The sequence below is a fragment of the Salvelinus alpinus genome, chromosome 2 (assembly GCF_045679555.1).
Source record: "Salvelinus alpinus chromosome 2, SLU_Salpinus.1, whole genome shotgun sequence".
In the NCBI taxonomy this organism is placed as follows: domain Eukaryota; kingdom Metazoa; phylum Chordata; class Actinopteri; order Salmoniformes; family Salmonidae; genus Salvelinus; species Salvelinus alpinus.
This window is the reverse complement of record NC_092087.1, coordinates 18772006-18799149: the sequence shown is the minus strand read 5'-3', so window position 1 is coordinate 18799149 and position 27144 is coordinate 18772006. Positions and strand designations below refer to the sequence as shown.

General features: G+C 44.5%; 1 protein-coding gene across 4 annotated transcripts in view; it reads right to left on the bottom strand.

Moving 5' to 3' along the window:
• LOC139555684 (ras association domain-containing protein 5-like) overlaps nucleotides 1-27144 on the bottom strand; it is a 42907-nt gene that overhangs the window by 2542 nt on the left and 13221 nt on the right. The window contains exons 2-5 of one of the 4 annotated variants that reach the window (XM_071369186.1): nucleotides 17227-17351; nucleotides 743-853; nucleotides 285-624; nucleotides 47-162 (exon numbers count right to left, since the gene is read on the bottom strand). In XM_071369186.1, coding sequence (XP_071225287.1) covers nucleotides 47-162; nucleotides 285-624; nucleotides 743-853; nucleotides 17227-17351 — 692 coding nt within the window. Of the gene's footprint in view, nucleotides 1-46; nucleotides 163-284; nucleotides 625-742; nucleotides 857-8949; nucleotides 9624-17226; nucleotides 17352-27144 lie in introns of those variants that run through there. The other 3 variants (XM_071369185.1, XM_071369187.1, XM_071369188.1) reach the window with 3 other exon arrangements.

Sequence of the window (27144 nt, the reverse complement as noted above, 5' to 3'; positions counted from 1 at the left end):
ACAGTATGTGTGTGTATGTGCATGTGTGTGTGTGTGTTTGTCTTACCTCAACCTCTCCGGTCTCGTTCTCCTTGAGGACAAAGCTGAGCAGCTCAGGGTCTGGCCCTGCCACCAGTCTCAGAGAGAGAGGACACTCCACCAGAGGAAGTTTCTGGAACAGATCTACTCAGACACACAGCAAAGGAAAGACACATCAGGTTCCACGTCCAGGCTATTAGCATATTATCAGATATCTTCAGACCTACACTCAGTAGGACCAGAATGTATATGTGTATATAACTCACCCTGTCCATCGCGGTGTGTCTGTCTGTACAGGGCAAACTTGCGTGGGTTATCCAGCACCATAAATTTCTTCAGCAGGCCCTGTATGACCTCCCTGACCGTGGTAGTACTACTAATGTGGAGTTGCTTCGCACAGTCACTGGGAAGGTAGAACGACGTCCGCTTGTCACTCAACCCCGCTCCCTCCCCCTCCTGGCCCTCTGACACCGCCATTGGCCGGCCGCGTCTGTCTGGCTTGCCTGTCTGTTCCTCTAATCCCGCACCCTCCACAGCAAGCACCGTGACTGGCCGACTCAGCCTGAGGTGGACCTTAATGAAGCCAGTGTACAAACCATCAGCAGCCTGAGTGCGAGAGAGAGAGTGAGAGAGAGTAAGATGCCTGTGTGTCAATTTTGGTAAATTCAGATTCAATACTTCACACTAGTACCTATGTGTATATGTAACGTGTTGTAGCACTCACCAGTTTCATGCCATTCTCTGAGACGTTAGAGTTGTAGTCCTCTATCCTGGCCCGCACCTCTTTCTCTGACAGAGCCTTGGGCCCTGCCTCCTGTTCCTCTTTGACCTCATTCTGCTGAAACACACAGAGAGATTCAGACAACAGGCTGTGTGAGAAACAGGAACTGCAGTACAGGGGGAAGTTGAGAAAGAGAGCAGTCATTTTGACTTAGACCCGAGGACACCTTGACTTCCTCTCGGATGGTTTCATGACGTTTCCCCTCATTCGGCTGCTATCACTCTAAACAGCAGAGGGTGCTAACACACTGACACAGGAGTTTCCACTCACTCTCTCAAGCACACACACACACACACACACCTGACTTCTGGACATTGCCTATTGGGCTATAACATTTATAGAATGTTGCGTGACTCTTCATTTTTGTCTCCCTCTCCCCTCCTCCCTGCCCTCCTCCCTCCTCCTCCTCCCCAACCCATCCTCTCCCTGACCTCCACATCCTCCTCCCCTCCCTCCCTTCATTCTCCCTGCCCTTCTCCCTCCTCCCTGCTCCTCCCCAACCCATCCTCTTCCTCCCCTCCCTCCCCTATTCTCCTTCCCCTCAACCTGTCCTCCCTCCCTCCTCCTCCCTACATCCTCCCTCCCTCCACTAATCCATCCATCCTCCCTCCCCCTACCCTCCACCTGTCCTCCCCACCTGTTCTCCCTCCCCTCCCCCTTCTCCTCCATTTGTTCTCCCTTCCCCCATCCTCCTCCTCCTCACCTCCCTCCACCCATCCTCCTAAACCCAGCATGACTGTCTACCTCTGTGTCACTCTTTTTCTCTCCCTCTCCCTTCCCACTCTCAGACACAGTCAATGTGACAGCTACAATCTCTCCCACTGCTAGAGCCACGGAAAAGCACAAAACTCCACCTCCCCCATGCAGTGTGACTGTAGGACTCATCTTGAGACTCACTCATCATGAGGTTAGGGGAGAGAAGGGAGAATGAGAATGGGGGAGAGAAGGAGAGATGAGGAGGGAAGAGTGGAGGCATGGTTGCTGAGCAACACAGAGTTTGACTGGGTTATTTCTAGATGCATCCTCTGATGCTGTTTTGCTTCTTCTCCTCCTTTTCACTCTCTTCTTCTGGGACTTCGGTGGTGTGAGAGAGAGAGAGAGAGGGAGAGAGAGAGAGAGAGAGAGAGGCAGACCGAGAGAGATAGATGGATCGAGAATGCAGAGCAGGAATCATTTATGTATGGGAGTCCTAAGGGCGTGAGGGGAGCGTGTCTGCTTCATTCAGTACAGTCGCCTTGTCCATTGTGTGTGTGCAGCATATCTTTGCTTGCATAAGCAGAGACAGGGAGCAGGATCAGTCTGAACAGGATGTTGTCTCATTTCTTCACTCTGCTCCTCTCCTCCACCATGAATATGAACAAGGACATCTTCTTGGGTGGAGAAGACATGTCTGTTGTGTGTTCAGTGCACACTGTTGTGTGTTCAGTGCGTATTTGATGGAAAGGAATGAGGTGAGAATGAAGTGAGAATGCAGAGGGAGTTTGGGCAAACTGGTCTAAATTAAAGGTCGACCGATTATTTGTGGTTGTTGTTGTAATAATGACAATTACAACAATACTGAATGAACACTTATTTTAACTTAATATAATACATCAATAAAATCAATTTAGCCTCAAATAAATAATGAAACATGTTCAATTGGGTTTAAATAATGCAAAAACAAAGTGTTGGAGAAGAAAGTAAAAGTGCAATATGTGCCATGTAAAAAAGCTAACGTTTAAGTTCCTTGCTCAGAAGATGAGAACATATGAAAGCTGGTGGTTCCTTTTAACATGAGTCTTCGATATTCCCACGTAAGAAGTTTTAGGTTGTAGTTATTATAGGAATTATAGGACTATTTCTCTCTATACCATTTGTATTTCATTAACCTTTGACTATTGGATGTTCTTATAGGCACTTTAGTATTGCCAGTGTAACAGTATAGCTTCCATCCCTCTCCTCGCTCCTACCTGGGCTCGAACCAGGAACACATTGACAACAGCCACCCTCGAAGCAGCGTTACCCATGCAGAGCAAGGGGAATAACTACTCCAAGTCTCAGAGCGAGTGACGTTTGAAACGCTACTAGCACGCACTCCGCTAACTAGCTAGCCATTTCACATCGGTTACACCAGCCTAATCTCGGGAGTTGATAGGCTTGAAGCACAGCGAAGAGCTTCTGGCAAAACGCAGGAAAGTGCTGTTTGAATGAATGCTTACGAGCCTGCTGCTGCCTACCACCGCTCAGTCGACTGCTCTATCAAATCATAGACTTAGTTATAACATAATAACACACAGAAATACGAGCCTTAGGTCATTAATATGGTCGAATCCGGAAACTATCATCTCAAAAACAAGACGTTTATTCCTTCAGTGAAATACGGAACCGTTCCGTATTTTATCTAACGGGTGGCATCCATAAGTCTAAATATTCCTGTTACATTGCACAACCTTCAATGTTATGTCATAGTTACGTAAAATTCTTGCAAATTAGGCGGCCCAAACTGTTGCATATACACTGACTCTGCGTGCAATGAACGCAAGAGAAGTGACACAATTTCACCTGGTTAATATTGCCTGCTAACCTGGATTTCTTTTAGCTAAATATGCAGGTTTAAAAATATATACTTCTGTGTATTGATTTTAAGAAAGGCATTGATGTTTATGGTTAGGTACACGTTGGAGCAACGATACGCACCGCATCGATTATATGCAACGCAGGACACGCTAGATAAACTAGAAATATCATCAACCATGTGTAGTTAACTAGTGATTATGATTGATTGATTTTTATAAGATAAGTTTAATGCTAGCTAGCAACTTACCTTTGCTTCTACTGCATTCGCGTAACAGGCAGGCTCCTCGTGGAGTGCAATGTAATCAGGTGGTTAGAGCGTTGGACTAGTTAACCGTAAGGTTGCAAAATTGAATCCCGAGCTGACAAGGTAAAAATCTGTTGTTCTGCCCCTGAACGAGGCAGTTAACCCACCGTTCCTAGGCCGTCATTGAAAATAAGAATGTGTTCTTAACTGACTTGCCTAGTTAAATAAAGATTAAATAAAGGCGTAAAAAAAACGGCCAAATCGGTGTCCAAAAATACTGATTTCCGATTGTTATGAAAACTTGAAATCGGCCCTAATTAATCGGCCATTCTGATTAATCGGTCGACCTCTAGTCTAAATGTCAGAAACTGACCATTTCTAAAGGACCACGAGACTAAACACCACTTTAACACAAAGACAGTTTACAGTTTAGTCATTTAGCAGACGTTGTTATCCAGAGTGACTTGCTCAATGACACGTCAACAGATCTTTCACCTATTCAGGTCGGGGACTCAAACCAGCAACCCTTCAATTACTAGTCCAATGTTCTTAAACCGCTAGGCTACCTGGTGCCCCCAAATACCTTGAAACAGCATGAAAATCCCTGTGACACAGAAGCTAGAGGATTGGCACAGCATTATTATGCATTATAACACAATGTCTGCAGTTAGTGTGCATATTCATATAGCTTGCTATTTGGCATAGAGAAGCACTTTGAAGATGCACACCTGCCTCACACATAGGCCTACATCTGTCTGAATACAGATGTGCTTGGAGGAATGTGTGTGGTGGATTCAAGGGTCACCGTTGAAAAATCCTCCTTCACTACTTCTTAGTTCTTGAAAACAATCAAATCTCTCAGGAATTCCTGTGTTTGTGTCTTAATGTTTGCTAGCTGCTAAATATAGTGCCTTCCCTCCCCTTTGTGTATTCCTATAGAAGAGAGAGTGACAATGGAGTAGTAGGACAATACTGACCCTTCACCCTTGCCGGTCCACAGCCCACCACACCCACACAGAGCTCAGGGACAGAGAAAGTGAACCAGGAGAGAAGACCCACAACCAGACCCACAGGGCTCCCAGGAACATCCCCAGTCAGGGAAAGTGCACATGACATGGCTCACACATGAGATACTGCTGTTGTTCTCACGTTGACAGGATCAGACAGGGAAGGTCATGTGATCACTCAGGGGGATGTCACAGCGGGCAGACACACACACATACACACACACACACAATCATGCAATCCATGGCCTACCCTGTTTTGACTGGACAACTGTCTGACCTTAACTGTCTGAGCGGCATGGTGGTTTAGCTTTACAAGAGATACAGAGGAGACCTCTAAACACATACTTCCAGACACAGCACAGACCAGCAGATTACACTTCACACAGCTAGGGAACATTCTAGAACCCCTCAATGGGAAAACACAGTGTCATTCGAGGCTGCAGTGTCACCCCAGAAACACCACGAACAGATTCAGGCCTTTTACTGTAGCCTATGCGCCACACACACATTCAACATTTACTCAACTTTCCCCACAACCGTAATAATGTAAGTGAAGTGATACAGAAAGTTCCAGCACTTCAGTGTCTGTGAGCATATGTGTCATGATACTTGACTACCTAACTCTAACCTGAGCAGCACTCTCTTCTCAGACTGCGTCTCAGAACGTCAGTTCGACACGTCATCTTTACCGTAGCAACACCAAATTCCTCTTGCGGTATGATGGCGGTATACCAAACCATTGATCCCTGAGCAAACTGCTGCGGTAGAAGAAGCACACAGGAGAGGAGACACACTTAGCTCCCCATCTCTCTGATAGCCAAATTAACTACTGTAGATGAGCTGTCACAGCTGAGATAACAATGAGCAGTGAAGATTACATTAGACAGGGGAGGGATGGATGGATGGAGAAAGATTGGGAGATGAGAGTGGTGTGAAGAGACAGGCACAACTCTGTGTGGAAGATATAACCCATGCCTCATTTCCTCTTTACCAGAAGGCAGATATCGTAGAACGTGGTTTTTGTGTTTCGTGGTGCATGCTTCTGGTTTCATACCTTCATTCAGTGTTATATCTGCCCCTCCCTCCATTCCAACCTCCAGTCCACCCTCATCCCACTCTCTTCTCCTGTTATCAGAAAGCGCCAGGCACAAATATACACACAGTCTCTCTCTGTGTGTCTCTCCTTGCTTTACACCCAAACAGACGCCTCACAAGTCCTCGACTGGCAGCTTAATTAAATATTTGCCGAAAAACACCAGTCTCAACGTCAACAGTGAAGAGGCGACTCCAGCATGCTGGCCTTCTAAGCAGAGTTATAAAGAAAAAGCCATTCTCAGACTGGCCAATAAAAATAAGAGATTAAGATGGGCAAAATAACACAGACACTGGACAGAGGAACTCTGCCTAGAAGGCCAGCATCCCGGAGTCGCTTCTTCACTGTTGATGTTGAGACTGGTGTTTTTCTGGCCATTTTGAGCCTTTCTAAGGACATTTCTAAGTGACCCTAAACTTTTGAACGGTAGTGTGTATATATTTAAAAATAATATAATGGCTGAGGAATAATAGTAGATCCTGACGTAGGGTTTCCCACATTATGGTCAAGGTTAGGGTTTGGATAGCTGATTCCAGATATGTGGCATTGTAGACAACAGGAAGAGTAAAGTGACACACACAGGGGAGGACTGGCCATCTGGCATTTCGGGCAAATGTCAGACGGGAAGGTCAATTTTTAGCCCAGTGGGCCTGTCTAACTTGGGCTTTCAGCGCGAAATTATCCTTAGCTGGCTAATAACGGGGGCCTGGTGTGTTAAAAATGCCAGGGACGATTTTCAGTCCCAGTCCGCCCTTGCAACACAAACATTAGTGGATTATGTCAGAGAGTACAGGAAGACTGTGGTTTTCGTATATATTTGCGTGTCTGTTTTTCATATTCAATCGCTAGTGGGCGACAGGGTGGTTTTCCTGTACAGGGAGACTTTTTCTACAGAAGTACTAGAGCACAGCAATCATTCTTGCAGTATATGGGGAATTGGTACCTTTCAGTCATGGTTTAAGACTGGGTCTTTTGTTTTTGAGTCACAAGAGTCTCCACCCTGGCAACCCAAACTACACAAACAGACAAACACGGGCCGGGTCTGAATTATTTTGTGACTGTGATCTTTCCGAAACCAGAGAGCAGAGGCACCGCGGGTATTAAGATAACACTGACAAAGGCCTCTGTGTAAGTGTCTGTGTAAGTGTCTGTGTATGATTGATTCTAAAACAACAGAATCTATGCCCTCTGTTCTAATCAGCAACAGTTTCCTCCATAGGCTGTAATATGTGTGTGTGTAGGTGTATGTGTGTATGTGTGGGTGTGTGTGCATGTACGAGTGTGTACAGTATGTGAGAGAGAAGGTATTGCAGTCCATTAAAAGCCTTGAGAACAGTCTCCCAGTGGGTGTGTGAGAGTAGAGTGTGGAGGCGTTTTCTGCACAAACATGTTGAACCCAGTGCCATTTATTTAAATCCATGGCTCTGGTAGTACCTACTATTCTGTAAATCTGCAGCTACACAGTTACAGTCCTATGTTATACAACTGACTACTATTCATATGAACTAACAAACAAGCCCCAAACATTCCCCTCTCTGGCGGAAGATGGCACCACCGCTGTGTAAAACTGAAAGTGTGTATATGTGTGTCGTGCGGAGTTCTAACTCAAAGCAGAATCAGTGAGATCCGCTGTTGCTACGGTTACCTTGTCCAGCTGAACTGTTCTAAGAGAAAAGAAAGGGAAAGAGAGAGAGAGAGCGAGCCCTTAAGAAAATCTCACAATCAAGGACAGGTGTGTGACTATGTAACTAACTATCCTGTTACTAAGGAAACAACAGCTGATGGAACCATTAACATATTGCTCCTATACAGCCCTTTCAGATCTAAGCCATGAAAAATTGTCCAAGAGGGTCTCGCTCCTACAAGGCTGCATGGATAGCTGATTGATTATATGACAGAAGGAACACAGGCAGAAGGATCTCTGCCACACATGTAACCGGTGTGAAATGGCTTTGCGGGGTGCGCGCTAATAGCGTTTAAATCAGTGACGTCACTCGCTCTGAGACCGTGAAGTAATTGTTCCCCTTGTTCTGCAAGGGCCGCGGGTTTTGTGGAGCGATGGGTAACGGTGCTTCGAGGGTGTCAGTTGTTGATGTGTGCAGAGGGTCCCTAGTTCGAGCCCAGGTAGGGGTGAGGAGAGGGATGGAAGCTATACTGTTACATTGATGCTGTTGACCCGGATCACTGGTTGCTGCAGAAAAGGCAGAGGTCAAAAGGGGGGGTGAGTGTATCCGGTGTGAAATGGCTAGCTAGTTAGCGGGGTGCGCGCTAGTAGCATTTCAGATCGGTGACGTCACTCGCTCTGAGACCGTGAAGTAGTTGTTCCCCTTGCTCTGCAAGGGCCGTGGCTTTTGTGGAGCGATAGGTAACAATGCTTCGTGGGAGATAGTAGGGGTAAGGAGATGAATGGTAGCAATACTGTTACACACACACACGCATGCATGTACATGCACACACACACACACACAGTAAAACAGGCGTGAGGTGTGCCTACAAGAGGTCTTCAAGGGTCCACCTGTACCCGAATACCGAGACCCGAGTGGGTCTGGATCCAGAATTCTAAATAATGTCACTGGTCTGGGTTGGATCTGATATGATTGTCACGGGTCTCGGGTATGTGTAACTTTAACTGACTTGTCCGGAAGGGACCGTACAGGTCCGAACATGACTGCTGCAGTAGACAGTTTATAATTTATACTGCTGCTCTCGCTTTTCACGAGAGTGGAGCTTGTTGTTGTTGTTGGCCAATCATCAACGTGGCAATAGGCTACAGCCATATTGCCTTGTTCCTTGTGTGGCAAAAGATAGGACATATCTTTAAAAAAGACGGAATTAAAGTTAAAGGAGAAGGATAGGCTACAATAACCAAGAGCTAACAGGTAGGCTGCTACATATTCTGAATGGAGTTGTTGTGATTTGTAACTGTAGGATCAGAAAGCACATGCACTGCAACCTCAGTTAGCCTAGCTAGCTAACATTTGATGTAGTCAAGACAGGTACTACGTAATCATATTTGATGATAAATAACCTAGCTAGTTGTCCTCAGGTCCGTTCATAATGTGTCTCTATATTTCCCAAAAATATTTATGCAAAGCCCCAGGTTCATTTTGGAACGGGTCCAACTTTTTGGACCTGTGAAGACCTCTAGTGCCTACTTCCTCTTAACTCAATGCTTCTCCTTTTTCAGCTGAATATTGTTGACATCAAAACTGACACAACCCCTCCCTCCATCTCTTTATCTGTGTCGTACCTTAACCAGCTTTTTGGGCTGGCGGAAGAAGGTGGTCTTTGCGGTGAAGAAGGTGAAGTCTTCGCCCTCCTCGTCCAGACTGCAGTAGCCGCTGCTCATGCTGTTGCTGCCAGTCATTTAGGAGTTAAATACGAGCCCTCGGCTGCCTATAGACACCCAGCAGAGCCGCAGGAGGAAATCTGATTGTTCCCAAGGGGGGGATTCTCTGCCTGTAGAGGCATTCAGCAACACACACTGTTCACAATGCTCAGTCCTAGAGCTCTTCACATCCACAGCCAGTCCCTTGGTAGCTCAGTATATGGACACACACCACTAAAGCTCACAGTCCAAGTATCGCTCAGTTCTCTCAATACAAGCATCCACTGCCGGTCGTTCACAGTCCTGTGTCTGTAGGTATCCAGATAGGCTTGGACTACAGGATCAGAGGTGAAGAGAGAGGAGAGGGGAGGTCGGCTTAGATTTGGGTCCGTACAGCGTTCCACCAGAGAGGCTTCAGGAAATCGGAGAGCGCGAGTAGAGATGTGTCACTTCCTCCTGTCATGTGTTCTCTGACACCGGTATCACACACACATACCGGTGTCACAGAGTCAGAGTATCAAAGCTTAGCCTCCAATTACAGCACTGCTCACCTGAGAATGCCCCACATACTGCTCCCTCAACCCCCTCCTACCCTACCGCTGTGTGTACTGTTCAGCTGATAAGAGCCGTGAATGGGTGCACACACACACAAATTGCTCTAGCAGGCTACTGCTGCTTACCCATACAGGCACACGCTCACACATCAATTACTCTGACAGGCTCTCTCTCACACAAACACACTCTGGTAGCTGTAGTTCAGGTCAGTGGCTCCAGGGTCCCTGGTGAACGAGAATACCTTACTCTTCTCCGTTTCACAAAGACAGGCAGAAAAAATCTCTCTCTCAAGTGTAATGTTTACTGTTATTTTTGTATTGTTTATTTCACTTTTGTTTAATATCTATTTCACTTGCTTTGGCAATGTAAACATTTGTTTCCTATGCCAATAAAGCACCATAAATTGAAATTGAATTGAAATCCATAGAGTGAGCGAGACAGGGAGAGAGTGAGAGATGTGGTCTCATAGCTCATAACACTTGATATGCATGAGCAGGAAGCCACAGTAATATGTCTGCTGTGTGCTCTGCCTTAGTGCTGCAGCTGTATGAGATAAACCTCCACATGTATAATAACCTTCTGTTTACTACTGCATTAGAACAGCATTATACACTCTTATAAGCATGCCAAAAAACACACAGATAGATGCATGCATTGCACGCAAACACACACACACAGTAATGATGAAGAAATTTATCTCAGAGAAATTCATTTTAGGTCTAATTCCATAAAGAGGAATTGTAAGCATTTATTAATTCATTTAGGGTTAGGTTTAGAATTAGGTTTAGGGGTTAATGGTCAAGGTTAGGGTTAGGTAAAATAGGATTTTGAATGAAAATGAATTTTATGTGTGTGTGTGCACGCACGTGTGTGTCAGAGAGCAATATTTATCTACAGCCTTTAAAAAAATATATATCATTAAGAAATTAAGATTGACAGACGGTTGATCAGGTGGACTCTGTCAGTCTTTCAGAGAGAAGGAAGCTGTTATGTCAGAGGAGAAAGATCCTCCATTAAAGAGATGGAGCCAGAGAACTGCCTGTCTGCCTGTCAGGTCAGTATCAGCTGATGGCAGATTCAACACCATTACCATCATCACTGTGGAGGGAGACAGAGGGGACAGTGGGTGGTAGGGGGAATAAGAGGAGCTCATTGACAGACCAGGCCCTCACCATTCTATTTCAGCCCTCCTGCCAGGCCACAGTCGATAAAGCCCAGTGAATTAGGCTCCAGTCTCACTCAATGAGACGCATTAACTCTGTGGAGGTATTGACGAAAAGGGGATTGATCTCTGCTTGTGTAAGCACCAAAGAAAGAGAGAAAGAAAGAGAAAGAGGGAAAGAAGAAGACAGAGAGAGGGGGAAGAGAGAGGAGAAGAGAGAGTAGGGAGTAGAAGAGGAAGAAGCTGTCATCTCTAATCATCTCTATGGTACAATAATAGTGTACTCCTCCAGCTCCGATGCCCATTCCAACCACTGGTCTGGATGGAGGTCAAAACACTGGGCAGCCTGCACACACCAGACAAGAGTTTAACATGACTCCAGGCTACAGCTAACACACTGCAGGCCTAAGCTAACACACAGGCACGTATCACTGTGTGGTATTTGGCAAGGCTACAGTTTCCAGCTCCTTACTGGAGGCGTGCTTGGTTATCTCACTCGCTAAAAACAATGAGGGAGATGTGTGTGCGTGTGTGTGTGTGTGTTGCGTGCGTGTGTGTTATCCGGCCCACTCTATGCAGTGTCAGAGTGTGTTTTGAGAACATAGAGTGAATCACAACAGAAACAAAGACACTGATTTACACATGAAGACTTTATTTCAAAAACACTACGTCCACCAATATTTCCCATGTGTTTTTTCATCAGAAATGATTGCTTCATGTGTGTAAAATATTACTGTTCTCAGATTTTTTAATTCACAGATTTTAAAGATGTGTAAATTATGGTTATTTGCTAAACACTATATATATATACACACATTGTTAAACTGGAATTAAATGTTCGTATCCTGTAAATTTGACTCATATGTTGTTGTCTCACCTAGCTATCTTAAGATGACTCTGATATGTTGTTCTCTCACCTAGCTATCTTAAGATGACTCTGATATGTTGTTCTCTCACCTAGCTATCTTAAGATGACTCTGATATGTGGTTGTCTCACCTAGCTATCTTAAGATGACTCTGATATGTGGTTGTCTCACCTAGCTATCTTAAGATGACTCTGATATGTTGTTGTCTCACCTAGCTATCTTAAGATGACTCTGATATGTGGTTGTCTCACCTAGCTATCTTAAGATGACTCTGATATGTGGTTGTCTCACCTAGCTATCTTAAGATGACTCTGATATGTTGTTCTCTCACCTAGCTATCTTAAGATGACTCTGATATGTGGTTGTCTCACCTAGCTATCTTAAGATGACTCTGATATGTTGTTGTCTCACCTAGCTATCTTAAGATGACTCTGATATGTGGTTGTCTCACCTAGCTATCTTAAGATGACTCTGATATGTGGTTGTCTCACCTAGCTATCTTAAGATGACTCTGATATGTGGTTGTCTCACCTAGCTATCTTAAGATGACTCTGATATGTGGTTGTCTCACCTAGCTATCTTAAGATGACTCTGATATGTGGTTGTCTCACCTAGCTATCTTAAGATGACTCTGATATGTGGTTGTCTCACCTAGCTATCTTAAGATGACTCTGATATGTGGTTGTCTCACCTAGCTATCTTAAGATGACTCTGATATGTGGTTGTCTCACCTAGCTATCTTAAGATGACTCTGATATGTGGTTGTCTCACCTAGCTATCTTAAGATGACTCTGATATGTGGTTGTCTCACCTAGCTATCTTAAGATGACTCTGATATGTTGTTCTCTCACCTAGCTATCTTAAGATGACTCTGATATGTGGTTGTCTCACCTAGCTATCTTAAGATGACTCTGATATGTGGTTGTCTCACCTAGCTATCTTAAGATGACTCTGATATGTGGTTGTCTCACCTAGCTATCTTAAGATGACTCTGATATGTGGTTGTCTCACCTAGCTATCTTAAGATGACTCTGATATGTTGTTGTCTCACCTAGCTATCTTAAGATGACTCTGATATGTTGTTGTCTCACCTAGCTATCTTAAGATGACTCTGATATGTTGTCTCACCTAGCTATCTTAAGATGACTCTGATATGTTGTTGTCTCACCTAGCTATCTTAAGATGACTCTGATATGTGGTTGTCTCACCTAGCTATCTTAAGATGACTCTGATATGTGTGTCTCACCTAGCTATCTTAAGATGACTCTGATATGTGGTTGTCTCACCTAGCTATCTTAAGATGACTCTGATATGTGGTTGTCTCACCTAGCTATCTTAAGATGACTCTGATATGTGGTTGTCTCACCTAGCTATCTTAAGATGACTCTGATATGTTGTTGTCTCACCTAGCTATCTTAAGATGACTCTGATATGTTGTTGTCTCACCTAGCTATCTTAAGATGACTCTGATATGTGGTTGTCTCACCTAGCTATCTTAAGATGACTCTGATATGTGGTTGTCTCACCTAGCTATCTTAAGATGACTCTGATATGTGGTTGTCTCACCTAGCTATCTTAAGATGACTCTGATATGTGGTTGTCTCACCTAGCTATCTTAAGATGACTCTGATATGTGGTTGTCTCACCTAGCTATCTTAAGATGACTCTGATATGTGGTTGTCTCACCTAGCTATCTTAAGATGACTCTGATATGTGGTTGTCTCACCTAGCTATCTTAAGATGACTCTGATATGTGGTTGTCTCACCTAGCTATCTTAAGATGACTCTGATATGTGGTTGTCTCACCTAGCTATCTTAAGATGACTCTGATATGTGGTTGTCTCACCTAGCTATCTTAAGATGACTCTGATATGTGGTTGTCTCACCTAGCTATCTTAAGATGACTCTGATATGTTGTTGTCTCACCTAGCTATCTTAAGATGACTCTGATATGTGGTTGTCTCACCTAGCTATCTTAAGATGACTCTGATATGTGGTTGTCTCACCTAGCTATCTTAAGATGACTCTGATATGTGGTTGTCTCACCTAGCTATCTTAAGATGACTCTGATATGTTGTCTCACCTAGCTATCTTAAGATGACTCTGATATGTTGTTGTCTCACCTAGCTATCTTAAGATGACTCTGATATGTGGTTGTCTCACCTAGCTATCTTAAGATGACTCTGATATGTGGTTGTCTCACCTAGCTATCTTAAGATGACTCTGATATGTTGTCTCACCTAGCTATCTTAAGATGACTCTGATATGTGGTTGTCTCACCTAGCTATCTTAAGATGACTCTGATATGTGGTTGTCTCACCTAGCTATCTTAAGATGACTCTGATATGTGGTTGTCTCACCTAGCTATCTTAAGATGACTCTGATATGTGGTTGTCTCACCTAGCTATCTTAAGATGACTCTGATATGTTGTTCTCTCACCTAGCTATCTTAAGATGACTCTGATATGTGGTTGTCTCACCTAGCTATCTTAAGATGACTCTGATATGTTGTCTCACCTAGCTATCTTAAGATGACTCTGATATGTGGTTGTCTCACCTAGCTATCTTAAGATGACTCTGATATGTTGTTGTCTCACCTAGCTATCTTAAGATGACTCTGATATGTGGTTGTCTCACCTAGCTAACTTAAGATGACTCTGATATGTGGTTGTCTCACCTAGCTAACTTAAGATGACTCTGATATGTTGTTGTCTCACCTAGCTATCTTAAGATGACTCTGATATGTTGTTCTCTCACCTAGCTATCTTAAGATGACTCTGATATGTGGTTGTCTCACCTAGCTATCTTAAGATGACTCTGATATGTGGTTGTCTCACCTAGCTATCTTAAGATGACTCTGATATGTTGTTGTCTCACCTAGCTATCTTAAGATGACTCTGATATGTGGTTGTCTCACCTAGCTATCTTAAGATGACTCTGATATGTGGTTGTCTCACCTAGCTATCTTAAGATGACTCTGATATGTGGTTGTCTCACCTAGCTATCTTAAGATGACTCTGATATGTGGTTGTCTCACCTAGCTATCTTAAGATGACTCTGATATGTTGTTGTCTCACCTAGCTATCTTAAGATGACTCTGATATGTGGTTGTCTCACCTAGCTATCTTAAGATGACTCTGATATGTGGTTGTCTCACCTAGCTATCTTAAGATGACTCTGATATGTTGTTCTCTCACCTAGCTATCTTAAGATGACTCTGATATGTGGTTGTCTCACCTAGCTATCTTAAGATGACTCTGATATGTGGTTGTCTCACCTAGCTATCTTAAGATGACTCTGATATGTTGTTGTCTCACCTAGCTATCTTAAGATGACTCTGATATGTGGTTGTCTCACCTAGCTATCTTAAGATGACTCTGATATGTGGTTGTCTCACCTAGCTATCTTAAGATGACTCTGATATGTTGTTGTCTCACCTAGCTATCTTAAGATGACTCTGATATGTGGTTGTCTCACCTAGCTATCTTAAGATGACTCTGATATGTGGTTGTCTCACCTAGCTATCTTAAGATGACTCTGATATGTTGTCTCACCTAGCTATCTTAAGATGACTCTGATATGTGGTTGTCTCACCTAGCTATCTTAAGATGACTCTGATATGTGGTTGTCTCACCTAGCTATCTTAAGATGACTCTGATATGTTGTTGTCTCACCTAGCTATCTTAAGATGACTCTGATATGTGGTTGTCTCACCTAGCTATCTTAAGATGACTCTGATATGTTGTCTCACCTAGCTATCTTAAGATGACTCTGATATGTGGTTGTCTCACCTAGCTATCTTAAGATAAATGCACTTATTGTAAGTCGCTCTGGATAAGAGCATCTGCTAAATGACTAACTCTTCACATGCTCACACATAAACACACTCAACTCAGAGAAGGCTAGATATTCATTTGAGAGGGAGACACAGTTCTACTTCATACAGAATATGTGCATGAGTGTGACTGTGCGTGTGTGTACGCGTGTTTGCGTGTGTGTGTGCGTATTTGTGAACACCTGCAAATATTTATGACCTCAAAACCTAATCAACAAGATTTGAGTGTGCTAACACGAAAGCAGGAAGTAAGAAAGCCATTTTCTGGTTTCTGTGTTCGGGTGCGTATTAGACTATACTACAGGTAGAGGAAGTCAGTGAATGCAGACAGGCAGCTAATATATCTGTGCTCATAGAGACCAACAACTTTACCAAGAGTTTGGCCCTCATCATGTGACCAACAAGGCTTCCTGTACTCACAACCCTGTAGGGCCACTATAACACACACATAGTTAGCTAAAGCAACTTGCTTGCCAAAGCACAGTGTTCATCCTCAAAAGAGAGGTTATATAAACACAAAGAGCATACACACCCTGAGAGACTGACACAGAGAGCACAGCAACATGCACACACACAGCAGATGAATTCTGTGACAGGTCAGACAGAAGGCTGGGGAATGTTTGGAGTAGCTCTGGGGGGGTGAGGAGTAGTTTAGCTCTCTGCAGGGCTGTCTCCCCCACCCTCCCCATGCTCTGCTCTTCTCCCAGACTCACAGAGACAGCGCAGCCAGGAAGGCTGGGGTAAGGCTACGGCTAGGCTAATGACTGAGCATATGCCACCCTAGGCAGAGAGACGGGTCTGAGGAAATGAGGACTGACGCTACTGTTAGCACTTACGCTAACAGCCCTTAGGGGCGGCAGCATAGCCTAGTGGTTAAACCATTGGACTAGTAACCAAAAGGTTGCAAGTTCGAATCTCCAAGCTGACAAGGTACAAATCTGTAATTCTGCCCCTGAAGAAGGCAGTTAACCCCCTGTTCCTAGACCGTCATTGAAAATAAGAATTTGTTCTTTAACTGACTTGCCTAGTTAAATAAAGGTAAAATAAAATTTAAAAAAATATACAAATTAGAGAGGGTAGGAAGGGAGGGGAAGCAGGAGAGTAGGGGGAGGAGTCGACATCATAGGTGGAGAGGATGGGCACCATGAGTTGCAAATGTGTGAGGGGCATGAAATATGTGCTCAGAGAACATTTTTACTCCAAATGTGTGAGAGAGGAGAGAGATAGAGAGACAGGAGAGTGGGGTTCTGAAAGTGTGAAAAGGAAAACATTGCCTCAGGAGGATCCCTATTAGTTAATTAACAACCTCGGACTCAACAAAATTAATCCACTGAAAATCACATCCCAAATACCAACAAACACACCATCACTGAGAGAGGAACAGCCAGAACGACAGCCAGATATACAGCAGGGATGATAAAGGCTAAAGGAACAGAGGGGCATCTCCTGACCCTGCAGAGCATTGCTTTACGCTCACAAGAATAGTGGATCAATAGTGGAAAATCTATAGTGATTGAGTGGATGTTATGTCTTTGTCTCCTGAGTGTGTGTGTGGTGTGTGTGCATCCGTGCATGTCCTACTCTGCTGCATTGACTTTCTGTGTGCCTGCACATCAAGTGCTTCACAGCCAACATGACCAGCAGCATCCTGTCAAACAGCTTGTGACCTACAACATTTACATTACATTTAAGTCATTTAGCAGACGCTCTTATCCAGAGCGACTTACAACAACCCCAACTACACAGTACACCTGATTCACTTAGCTCTAGATCTGTCTCACCTTGTACTGAGGAGGCGTGGAGCAGTGTCTTCTGGGAGATGGAGTTTCCTGTGGGTTGCTGTCTCTCTGGTTGCAGTCCAGCTGGACCCGCCCCTCACACTCCAGGTGACAGGTGTAGCTGCAGTCTGACAGACACACAAACAGACCAATCAATGACTGGATCCACACACAGGGCACCAATTAGAGAGCAGCAATGATAAAGCATTTTCCTTGGAACTCAGTGTTTGGCCGTTAGTATCACCCTTGTCCTGGTGTACCGGACTGTAATGGTGACAGAGTCTGCGAGCACACTGTTCTGGGGTAATGGGTAATGTGAGTCTATTGAGGAGTCGCATACTAATCATGTAGCCAGCAGGCAGAAACCTCTGTCTTTCTATCAGAGCAGTAGAGTGAGTCAGGGTCAAGAAGATCCTCAACAACACACATGTTTTCCAATAACACACACACAGACACACACGATATCAATCTAACAATGACAAGACTCACACCAATCCAAACTAAGATGAAATAATCAGGTACCTCCCAACAGTTTCAATATGCATTTTCACAATATTTCAGGCTGATAGAATCTAATCTGCTGTTGTGGACTTGACATTTCATTGAGAGATCTGCCTGAGAGCTCTGTGTTCATGTGGCTCCACCTAGAGGCTGCTCTCTGTACATAACTGTAGTGGTTGATTTACAGGTTTCTCCTCACTGAAGTGAATGCTCTATCTGTTGTATTAATGCACAGATGTCACTAGAGGGTGTTAAAGAGCTAACATCGCACAGGTAGTGAGGGCAGAGTACAGCAACACAGCCTACACATAGAAAAGACAGCCACTACAGAGCAACACAGCCAACACATAGAAAATACACATAGAAAAGACAGCCACTACAGAGCAACACAGCCTACACATAGAAAAGACAGCCACTCCAGAGTGTTTTCAGATCTGAGGTCATAAAGGAATGAGAAGAGGCAATGTAACACTATTGGGACACTGTTCTCCCACCAGCTCATACAATCTGAGGCTACACATAATGCGAAGGCTACAGGGCAGCACGGTAACTAAGGTAACGAATCCTCTCTGTAACAGCCTGACCGATGAGTGAGTGTGAGGGACGGATGCCTTGCTGATAGGAGGGAGGTGTCTGGGAAAGAGAGAGAGACTGTGTTGATGGAAATAGAGAGAGAGAGAGAGAAAAAGAGATTGATCTAGTTCACTTGCTTTGTCAATGTTAACATATGTTTCCCATGCCAATAAAGCCCTTAAATTGAATTGAAATTAGAGAGAGACATAGAGAGAGAGACATAGAGAGAGAGACATAGAGAGAGAGACATAGAGAGAGACAGAGATAGAGAGACAGACAGACAGAGAGAGAGAGAGAGAGCAGGCCAATCCAAAACACTGCGTTTTGGGAGGAGAGACTCTCCCATCCTGTCCTCCTTTTCACATCTCACCCCTCATGTTTAGTAACACCCTATCAGCATGTTACATTCCAATCAGGCAGACAGGACCTCAGTCCACCATTCACCAGGGTAGGTCTGAGCTAGGTGCTGCACTGATTGGTTCATCTTCCTAGAATAAGGATCAGTTCAAGCCTGTTTGTTTAAGTAACAGGCGTAGAAAGACGTGTCACTATTTCTATTTTTTATACAAAAATGTATCTTTAACTCTGCATGGTTGGGAAGGGCCCGTAACTAAGCATTTCACCGTTAGTCTACACCTGTTGTTTATGAAGCATGTGACTAATACATTTGTTTTGATTCGATTTTCTGATTCACTACTGTCAACAGGGGAGGACAGACAGACACCAGGCCTGAGGTTCAACCTTGGGGTTCGCCTTATTCCCACACTGAGAACGTTCACACACACTGTACATATACTGTACAGACATACTGTACACACACAAAACACACTCACACACACACACACACACACACACACACACACACACACACACACGCACACCTTGTTGTTGATAAACTGTTGCATCCTGAAGTGACCCGCTGGGTGTGCAGAGAAAGCAACAGTAAGAAGAGAATAAAGACATACTCCTAACTTCAGCTAAGCAGTCTGAACACAGCCCGAACCCGGCTGAACCCAGCCCAAACGCAGCTGAACACAGCCCGAACCCAGATGAACACAGCCCGAACCCAGATGAACACAGCCCGAACCCAGATGAACACAGCCCGAACCCAGATGAACACAGCCCGAACGCGCCTGAACCCGTCTGAACACAGCCCGAACCCAGATGAACACAGCCCGAACGCAGCTGAACATAGCCTGAACGCAGCTGAACACAGCCTGAACACAGCCTGAACCCGTCTGAACACAGCCTGAACGCAGCTGAACACAGCCTGAACCCGTCTGAACACAGATCTAAACACAGATGAACGCGGCTATGTGTGTCAGCCTGTGTGTCTCTGCAGCGCAGAGGGGGACACAGTTTAATGCCCCAAACAGAGAATTAGAGAACTCAACGCCCCCCGGAGACCCCCAGGAGGTCCTGTTAAGACCCCCAGAACACACGTTAGGACTATTAGTGAGTAAACCTTCGCCGCCCCCCTATTCATTAGGGTCATTATCGTCTAAACCCCTCTGCTGTCGACCCCCTACTGCCTGCACTGTACCCCTCTACCCACCTACCCCTGACCCCTAGCCCTTCCCATCCCCTCTACACCTCCCTATAACCTTTGTTAAATTTTCTCTTCCCTGTCCCCCAATACCCCCCAACTCTACCACCTAGTGGTTAGAGCGTTGGGCCAGTAACCGAAAGGTTGCTGGATCGAATCCCCGAGCTGACAAGATAAAAATCTGTCGTTCTGCCCCTGAGCAAGGCAGTTAAACCGGTCCCCGGGCGTCGAAGACGTGGATGTCGATTATGGCAGCCTCCCGCACCTCTCTCTAACTCAAAGGGGTTGGGTTAAATGCGGAAGACACATTTCAGTTGAATCATTCAGTTGTACAACTGACTAGGTATCCCCCTTTCCCTTCCCTACACAGAGTTTAACAGTAAACATAGTGTATGTCCCCCCCATCCATCGCCCAGCATCTGTCTGTCAGTCCGTCCGTCCGTCCATCTGTCTGTCTGCCTTCCTGACTTTGCTAATCTGCACAGAATGCAGAATTACAGATAGAACACCACCTCAAGCAGCAACGTGGACTGTGAAGAGAGAGACACACACTCCACACACACCCACACATTCATCTTAGTATTTTAAATGTGTTTGTTTTTCTTTGTTTTCTTCTTCTTGTTATTTTTTGAAGTAGTAGTGTTGTTATTTGGTTGTGGTGTTCTTAGTTTAAATGTGTGTTGCTGTTGTTGTCCATTAGTGTTCTGCATTTGGTCATGTTCTGTGTTTTGTGTGGACCCCAGGAAGAACAGCTGCTGTCTCTTCAGCAGCTAATGGGGATATTGAATAAAAATCAGAAATCATACTGTACCCTTCTTTGGTCATCACAAACACGCCCATGCCTTCCTCCCCCCTCATCCCCTCCGTATCACCTGGTCCAACACAGGTCACACACACACACAGGGCGTCTCGGGTTACAGACGCAGAGATGAGCTGAGTTTGTCTGGCTCCTTGAGCATTGTCTCACTAGACTGGACATAGGGACACACCCATGGCAGAGGAGAGAGAGGAAGGGAGGGAAAGAGACGTGGGGGAGATGAGGACGAGGGAGAGAGAGGAAGGGAGGGAAAGAGACGTGGGGGAGATGAGGACGAGGGAGAGAGAGGAAGGGAGGGAAAGAGACGTGGGGGAGATGAGGACGAGGGAGAGAGAGGAGCGGGTGCAGAGAGCTGATGATGTAGTCAATATCCTCTATCTGCAGTGAGGATGGAGCCTGAGTGGTAACACAGGGCCTTCATGTTTCTCACAGGATTTACCTGAAAAAGCCCATATCTAACAGACACATCAAACCTCTAACAGACAGAGCTGGAATTTCCAAACCCTCTCTTCAGTAGGGACAGGGGCAGTTGGAAATCCCCTCAGGGAAAAGAAATAAGGGAAACTGGAATGACAGAGGATGAAAAGAAAGAGAGAGAGACATAGAAAGAGAGAAAGAGAGAGAGGAGGAAAGAGAGAGAGGGAGGAACGTGAGAGAGAGAGCGAGAGAGTGGGGGAAAGAGAGAGGGGGAGAGAGAGAGAGAGAGAAAGGGAAAGCAAGAGAAAGAGAGAGAGGGAGGGAAAGAGGGAAATAGAAAGAGAGAGAGAAAGAGAGAGGGTGTCAGCACCCCTTTTCCTTTTCTATGGAAGGGTAATCATTCCATGACAGAAAATGACTGGTATTAAGAGCTGTTGGGACAACAGACACCAAAGGGACCAAAGAGGCACGCACACAGTGCTCTGAAATCAGAGTAGAGCGAATTTACGAACACACCCGAATTAACAATGTTCATTGAGAACGCACAACGACTATACCACTTAGCTAAGCTAAGAATGACATGAATAATCAAGTCAATAAATGTTGGGTAGTTAGATAGCATATAGTTCATATACTGGCAAGTTTGATGTATTAGTAGCCAACTAACATTAGGTAGCCAGCTAACATACCGGTACATACTGCTGTAATGATATGCTATGTGGTTTGTAAGGACAGCGTAGCTAACATACCGGTACATACTGCTGTAATGATATGCTATGTGGTTCGTAAGGATAGCGTAGCTAACATACCGGTACATACTGCTGTAATGATATGCTATGTGGTTCGTAAGGACAGCGTAGCTAATATACCGGTACATACTGCTGTAATGATATGCTATGTGGTTTGTAAGGACAGAGTAGCTAACATACCGGTACATACTGCTGTAATGATATGCTATGTGGTTTGTAAGGATAGCGTAGCTAACATACCGGTACATACTGCTGTAATGATATGCTATGTGGTTTGTAAGGACAGCGTAGCTAACATACCGGTACATACTGCTGTAATGATATGCTATGTGGTTTGTAAGGATAGCGTAGCTAACATACCGGTACATACTGCTGTAATGATATGCTATGTGGTTTGTAAGGATAGCGTAGCTAACATACCGGTACATACTGCTGTAATGATATGCTATGTGGTTTGTAAGGATAGCATAGCTAACAAATTTTCTGCCAAAATAATGTGTAACGTAACTTATTTGAAAAGTCTTTATTTTATTACATTGCTCAACATTTGTCATAATTAGTTAAAGCAATACATTTGTATCCGTTCTCGTCGGACTTCACCTGCATATTTCCCGCCATTTTCTTCAAATGTTAAAAACGTTGTGAAGCCTGCCTGCCTGTCTGCCTGTCTGTCTGTCTGTCTGTCAACATTCCTAAAGAGCATTGCACATGCAGTGAGCATTCCTGAGAGCTCACACACTCCACACAGTCAGGCAGTCCCCCCTGAGGCTCTGAGCTCTTAACTCCCCCAGTCAACAGAGGGAATCTCCTCCTTGTCAAACAAGCAGTCACTTCCCTTACAGCCTCACCACTGTAACATTACCGTACTGAACCTCACTGCTCCTACAGTCACACCATTAGAACACTGGACTTCACAGCACAACTCATATAACCTCTCTCCTTTCTCCTGGGTTCTGAATAATCCCTTCCCCTACAAAGACACAACACTATGGTGCAGTGTGTTACTTCCTTGAGCAGTGCTGTGGTCAGAGCTGTAGAATCCCCTGCAGTACTGGGAACTCAGGGGGGCTTTTAGAAATGAGGGGAAACCCTGATGGCTCTGTCAAAGATACTCAAAGATACTCACTCTCTCCTCTCCTCTCCCCTGACAATCGCCAGGACATTTTATGCTGACACCCCTTTCTTTCTCCCCTCCCTCCTTTGTCAGAATCAGCTGCGTCGGCAGCCTTTTCTGCTGCTTTCTAGAGCAGCTGCCGGAGGCTGTAACCTTTATAACCTTGAGACCGGCCATGTCCCTCTGCGTAGCACTGCTGCAGTTACACACGCAATCAAACAAACAGTTTCAGCCTCTAACCCAGCTCACACTGTACGTACACGCACACCTCTTCCACCACACCTCTCCTGCATCACAGACTCTTCACCGTTCCTCTCTCCCTCACATACATCCTGTGGCCATCGCCCGCTCACCCAGCCTAGATACAGCCTGAATAAACAGCTTGTGCTCTGACCCAGCCTATACCAGCCAAAGCCAACAAACTCTAACCCATAAGCTACACCAAAACTGGCTGCTATCCCCATTTGAAGCTCATGTGTGTGTGTGTGTGTGTGTGTGTGTGTGTGTGTGTGTTCTGGATCCAGTAACACCAATCTGAATCTACCTTCCTCTCCTCATCCTATCCCTCCCTCCTTCCATCCTTCCTTCCTTTTACATTTCTTACAGGCTACAGCTCACACAGAAGAGACAAGGCTGAACCTAAACACAGAACTGTCCCTGTCTCTCAGGCAACAGAAGAGACAAGGCTGAACCAAAACACAGAACTGTCCCTGTCTCTCATGCAACAGAAGAGACAAGGCTGAACCAAAACTGAGAACTTTCCCTGTCTCCTAGGCAACAGAAGAGACATGGCCAAACAAAAATACAGAACTGTCCCTGTTTCCCAGGAAACAGAAGGGACTAGGCCAAACCAAAACAGAGAACTTACCCTGTCTCCTAGGCAACAGAAGAGACAAGGCCAAATCAAAACACAGAACTGTCCCTGTCTCCCAGGAAACAGAGGAGAGAAGGCCTGGACATTATCTAACAGAACACACACACATATCACATAGTCACACACATCTGTGTGTATATCTACAACTGACACCACACACAGCAGTGGGGAGATTCTGAGTGAACTAGAGCTAGCCAATGAAAGAGAGATGCTGTGAGAGGTCTGAAAGAATGGATGAGGTGATTTTGCTAGGGCGCATTTCTGAAGGTGATAATCACACGCCTCTCTACAACCTATTTCAGACAGAATTCATGGTATGACACGGCGCGCGCACACAAACACAATCGCTCTGTCAGGCCTGTGCCACACACACACACCAAATATAACCAGCGTGGCCGGGCAGAGGAAGTAACAGTCCAAGGAGAGAAACACACTAACACACTCAGAGATAGGAGGTCATAAGGTTTTCCTGAAATAATAAAACTCCTGGTCCTCGACAGGAGGACACTAGAGACAACAACAGAAACAGAAAATCAACATATTTCTATTGGTAAGGCAGAGTGGTGGACAGCGGGGGAGGTATTGGGAACTTTGGTGCAGGAAGAGGATGGGATTCCAGCCGCCATCTTGGTCAGTCAGTTAGTTCATCACAGAAGCCGTAGTATACAAAATCATGACAATTACGGCTAGAGGAGAAGAGAAGTCAGCCAGTAGGAAAGAGTCATCTAACATGATGAAGAAAAGGAACCGCTTTAATCTAAATAAGCTCTTTATGCTCTAGGCCTAAAGTGAGGTTATATCAATCAAATGTATTTATAAAGCCTGTTTTACATCAGCTGATGTCACAACGTGTTATACAGAAGCCCAGCCTAAAACCCCAAACAGCAAGCAATGCAGATGTAGAAGCACAGTGGCTAGGAAAAACTCCCTAGAAACGCAGGAACCTAGAAAGAAACCTAGAGGAACCAGGCTCTGAGGGGTGGCCAGTCCTCTTCTGGCTGTGCCAGGTGGAGATTATAACAGTACATGGCCATATATGAAATATTTCAACTGCTCCACTAGCCCTGATAGATATGACTCTCTAGAGGAGGGATGGACCACTGACCCAGCCTACACCAGCCAAAGCCAACAAACCTGAACCCATAAGCTGAACCAAAACTGTGCCAAGAGTGTGCAGAGCTGTCATCAAGGCAAAGGGAGGCTAGTTTGAAGAATCTCAAATATAAAATATATTTTGATTTGTTTAACACTTTTTTGGTTACTACATGAACCCATATGTGTTATTTCATAGTGTTGATGTCTTCACTGTTATTCTACAATGTAGAAAATAGTCAAAATAAAGAAAAACCCTTCATTGAGTAGGTGTCCAAACTTTTGACTGGTACTGTATATATATATATATATATATATATATATATCTCAACTTACTTTTGAGAGTTAGAATAGTAGAATACACAAGTTGCAATTTCAAATAAAATGTTTTGCCCCCGAGGTAAGGGGCCCCCGCAACCAAATCTCGCTTAGGGCCCCCAAAAGGCTAGGGCCGTCCCTTGTCTACTGGAATAATGCATAAAAAAAGTAAATATATATATATATACACACACAGCTCTGGAAAAAATGAAGAGGCCACTGCAAAATGATCAGTTTCTCTGGTTTTACTGTTTATAGGTATGTGTTTGGGTAAAATTATCATTTTTGTTTTATTCTATAAACTACAGACAACATTTCTCAAAAAATAAAAAGTCATTTAGAGCATTTAAGTTGTTTAAAAATGAATATGAACTTATTTTCTTTGCATTATTTGAGGTCTGACAACACTGCATCTTTTTTGTTATTTTGACCATTTGTCATTTTCCGCAAATAAATGCTCTAAATGACAATATTTTAATTTTTTGAGAAATGTTGTCTGTAGTTTATAGAATAAAACAAAAATGATAATTTTACCCAAACACATACCTATAAACAGTAAAACCAGAGAAACTGATCATTTTGCAGTGGCCTCATTGATCATTTTGCAGTGGCCTATATATATATATATATATATATATATATATATATATATATTTACTGTGTTTTATTGTAGTTAATAGAGTTAAGGGCTGTGACATCATACAGGTGTAGTGACATGTTCTGGTTCCTTTGATAAGGTCCTGACCAAACATCAATCAGCTTATCAGTCCTTCACAGACAGCTCTAGAAGAAGACACACACACAATACACACACCATTGAGTTAAATGGTACACACACTCACAGATGCATGTGCGCACGCAGACAAACACTTCAGTCCAATTTCTTATTTCACTATGTTAATCTGGCTCTGGAGCCTCGTCTTTTTTCTACCATTGTGCAGACAGCATGTTCTCCTTGTATTACGCTCTATACCCACTCCGTATTTATCACTGGACACAACTGCGTCAGTCTTTCCCAGTCTGTGAACAAAAACGCTAGGATCGATGCTAAACTCCATTCCAGGCCCCTAAACAGTCAGTTCTAATATCATATTCCCAGTACAGACCACAGGCAGACATCTAGAATCTGGTTTTATAGGATTGTCCCCTCAGATTACAAATAAGGTTTATAAGAACACATTTATCATCAGATGATTTTGATGTTCAGAGTCATCTATCGGGAGAAATATGGGGGAGATAGGGAAAAGACAGAGAGATAGAGAGATTCTGAGTAACAGTATACAGTAGTTAAAAGGGTCATTGTAGAGATGTCCTTTTCTTGACATAATGTAACAATACTCCTACCCAGCACCTCTATCTTTATCTTCCTCTTATTCCTCTCTCTGTTTATCTTCTGCTATCTGTTCTCTATCTACCATATCTTGCCATCTTACTCTCTGACACTCCTCTCAACCCTCCACCTTCTCTTTCATCCTTCCTCTCTCTCTCCTTTCCTCCCATCTCCCTCCTTCTCTTTCTTTCTTCCTCTCTCTCTCCTTTCCTCCCATCTCCCTCCTTCTTTCTTTCTTCCTCTCTCTCTCCTTTCCTCCCATCTCCCTCCTTCTTTCTTTCTTCCTCTCTCTCTCCTTTCCTCCCATCTCCCTCCTTCTCCAGACCTGAGAAAAGGATGCATTCATTGAGAGAACCATTGGAGGAGCTCCCTCTCTCCATACCTGAGGAAGAGGTGATGAGTGATCCGTGGGAACTGGTTCTGCGGAGCATCCGTAGTCCGTCACTCCAGGAACGAGACTTAGGCAGGCGCCGTAACAGCCTTCCCAAACGCCTGGACACCTGACCAAAACACGCACTGCCCATATCGCCATCCTCACCCCCCAACTCACCCTCTCCCTCACCCCCCACCTCAGCCGTCAGATGCAGAGA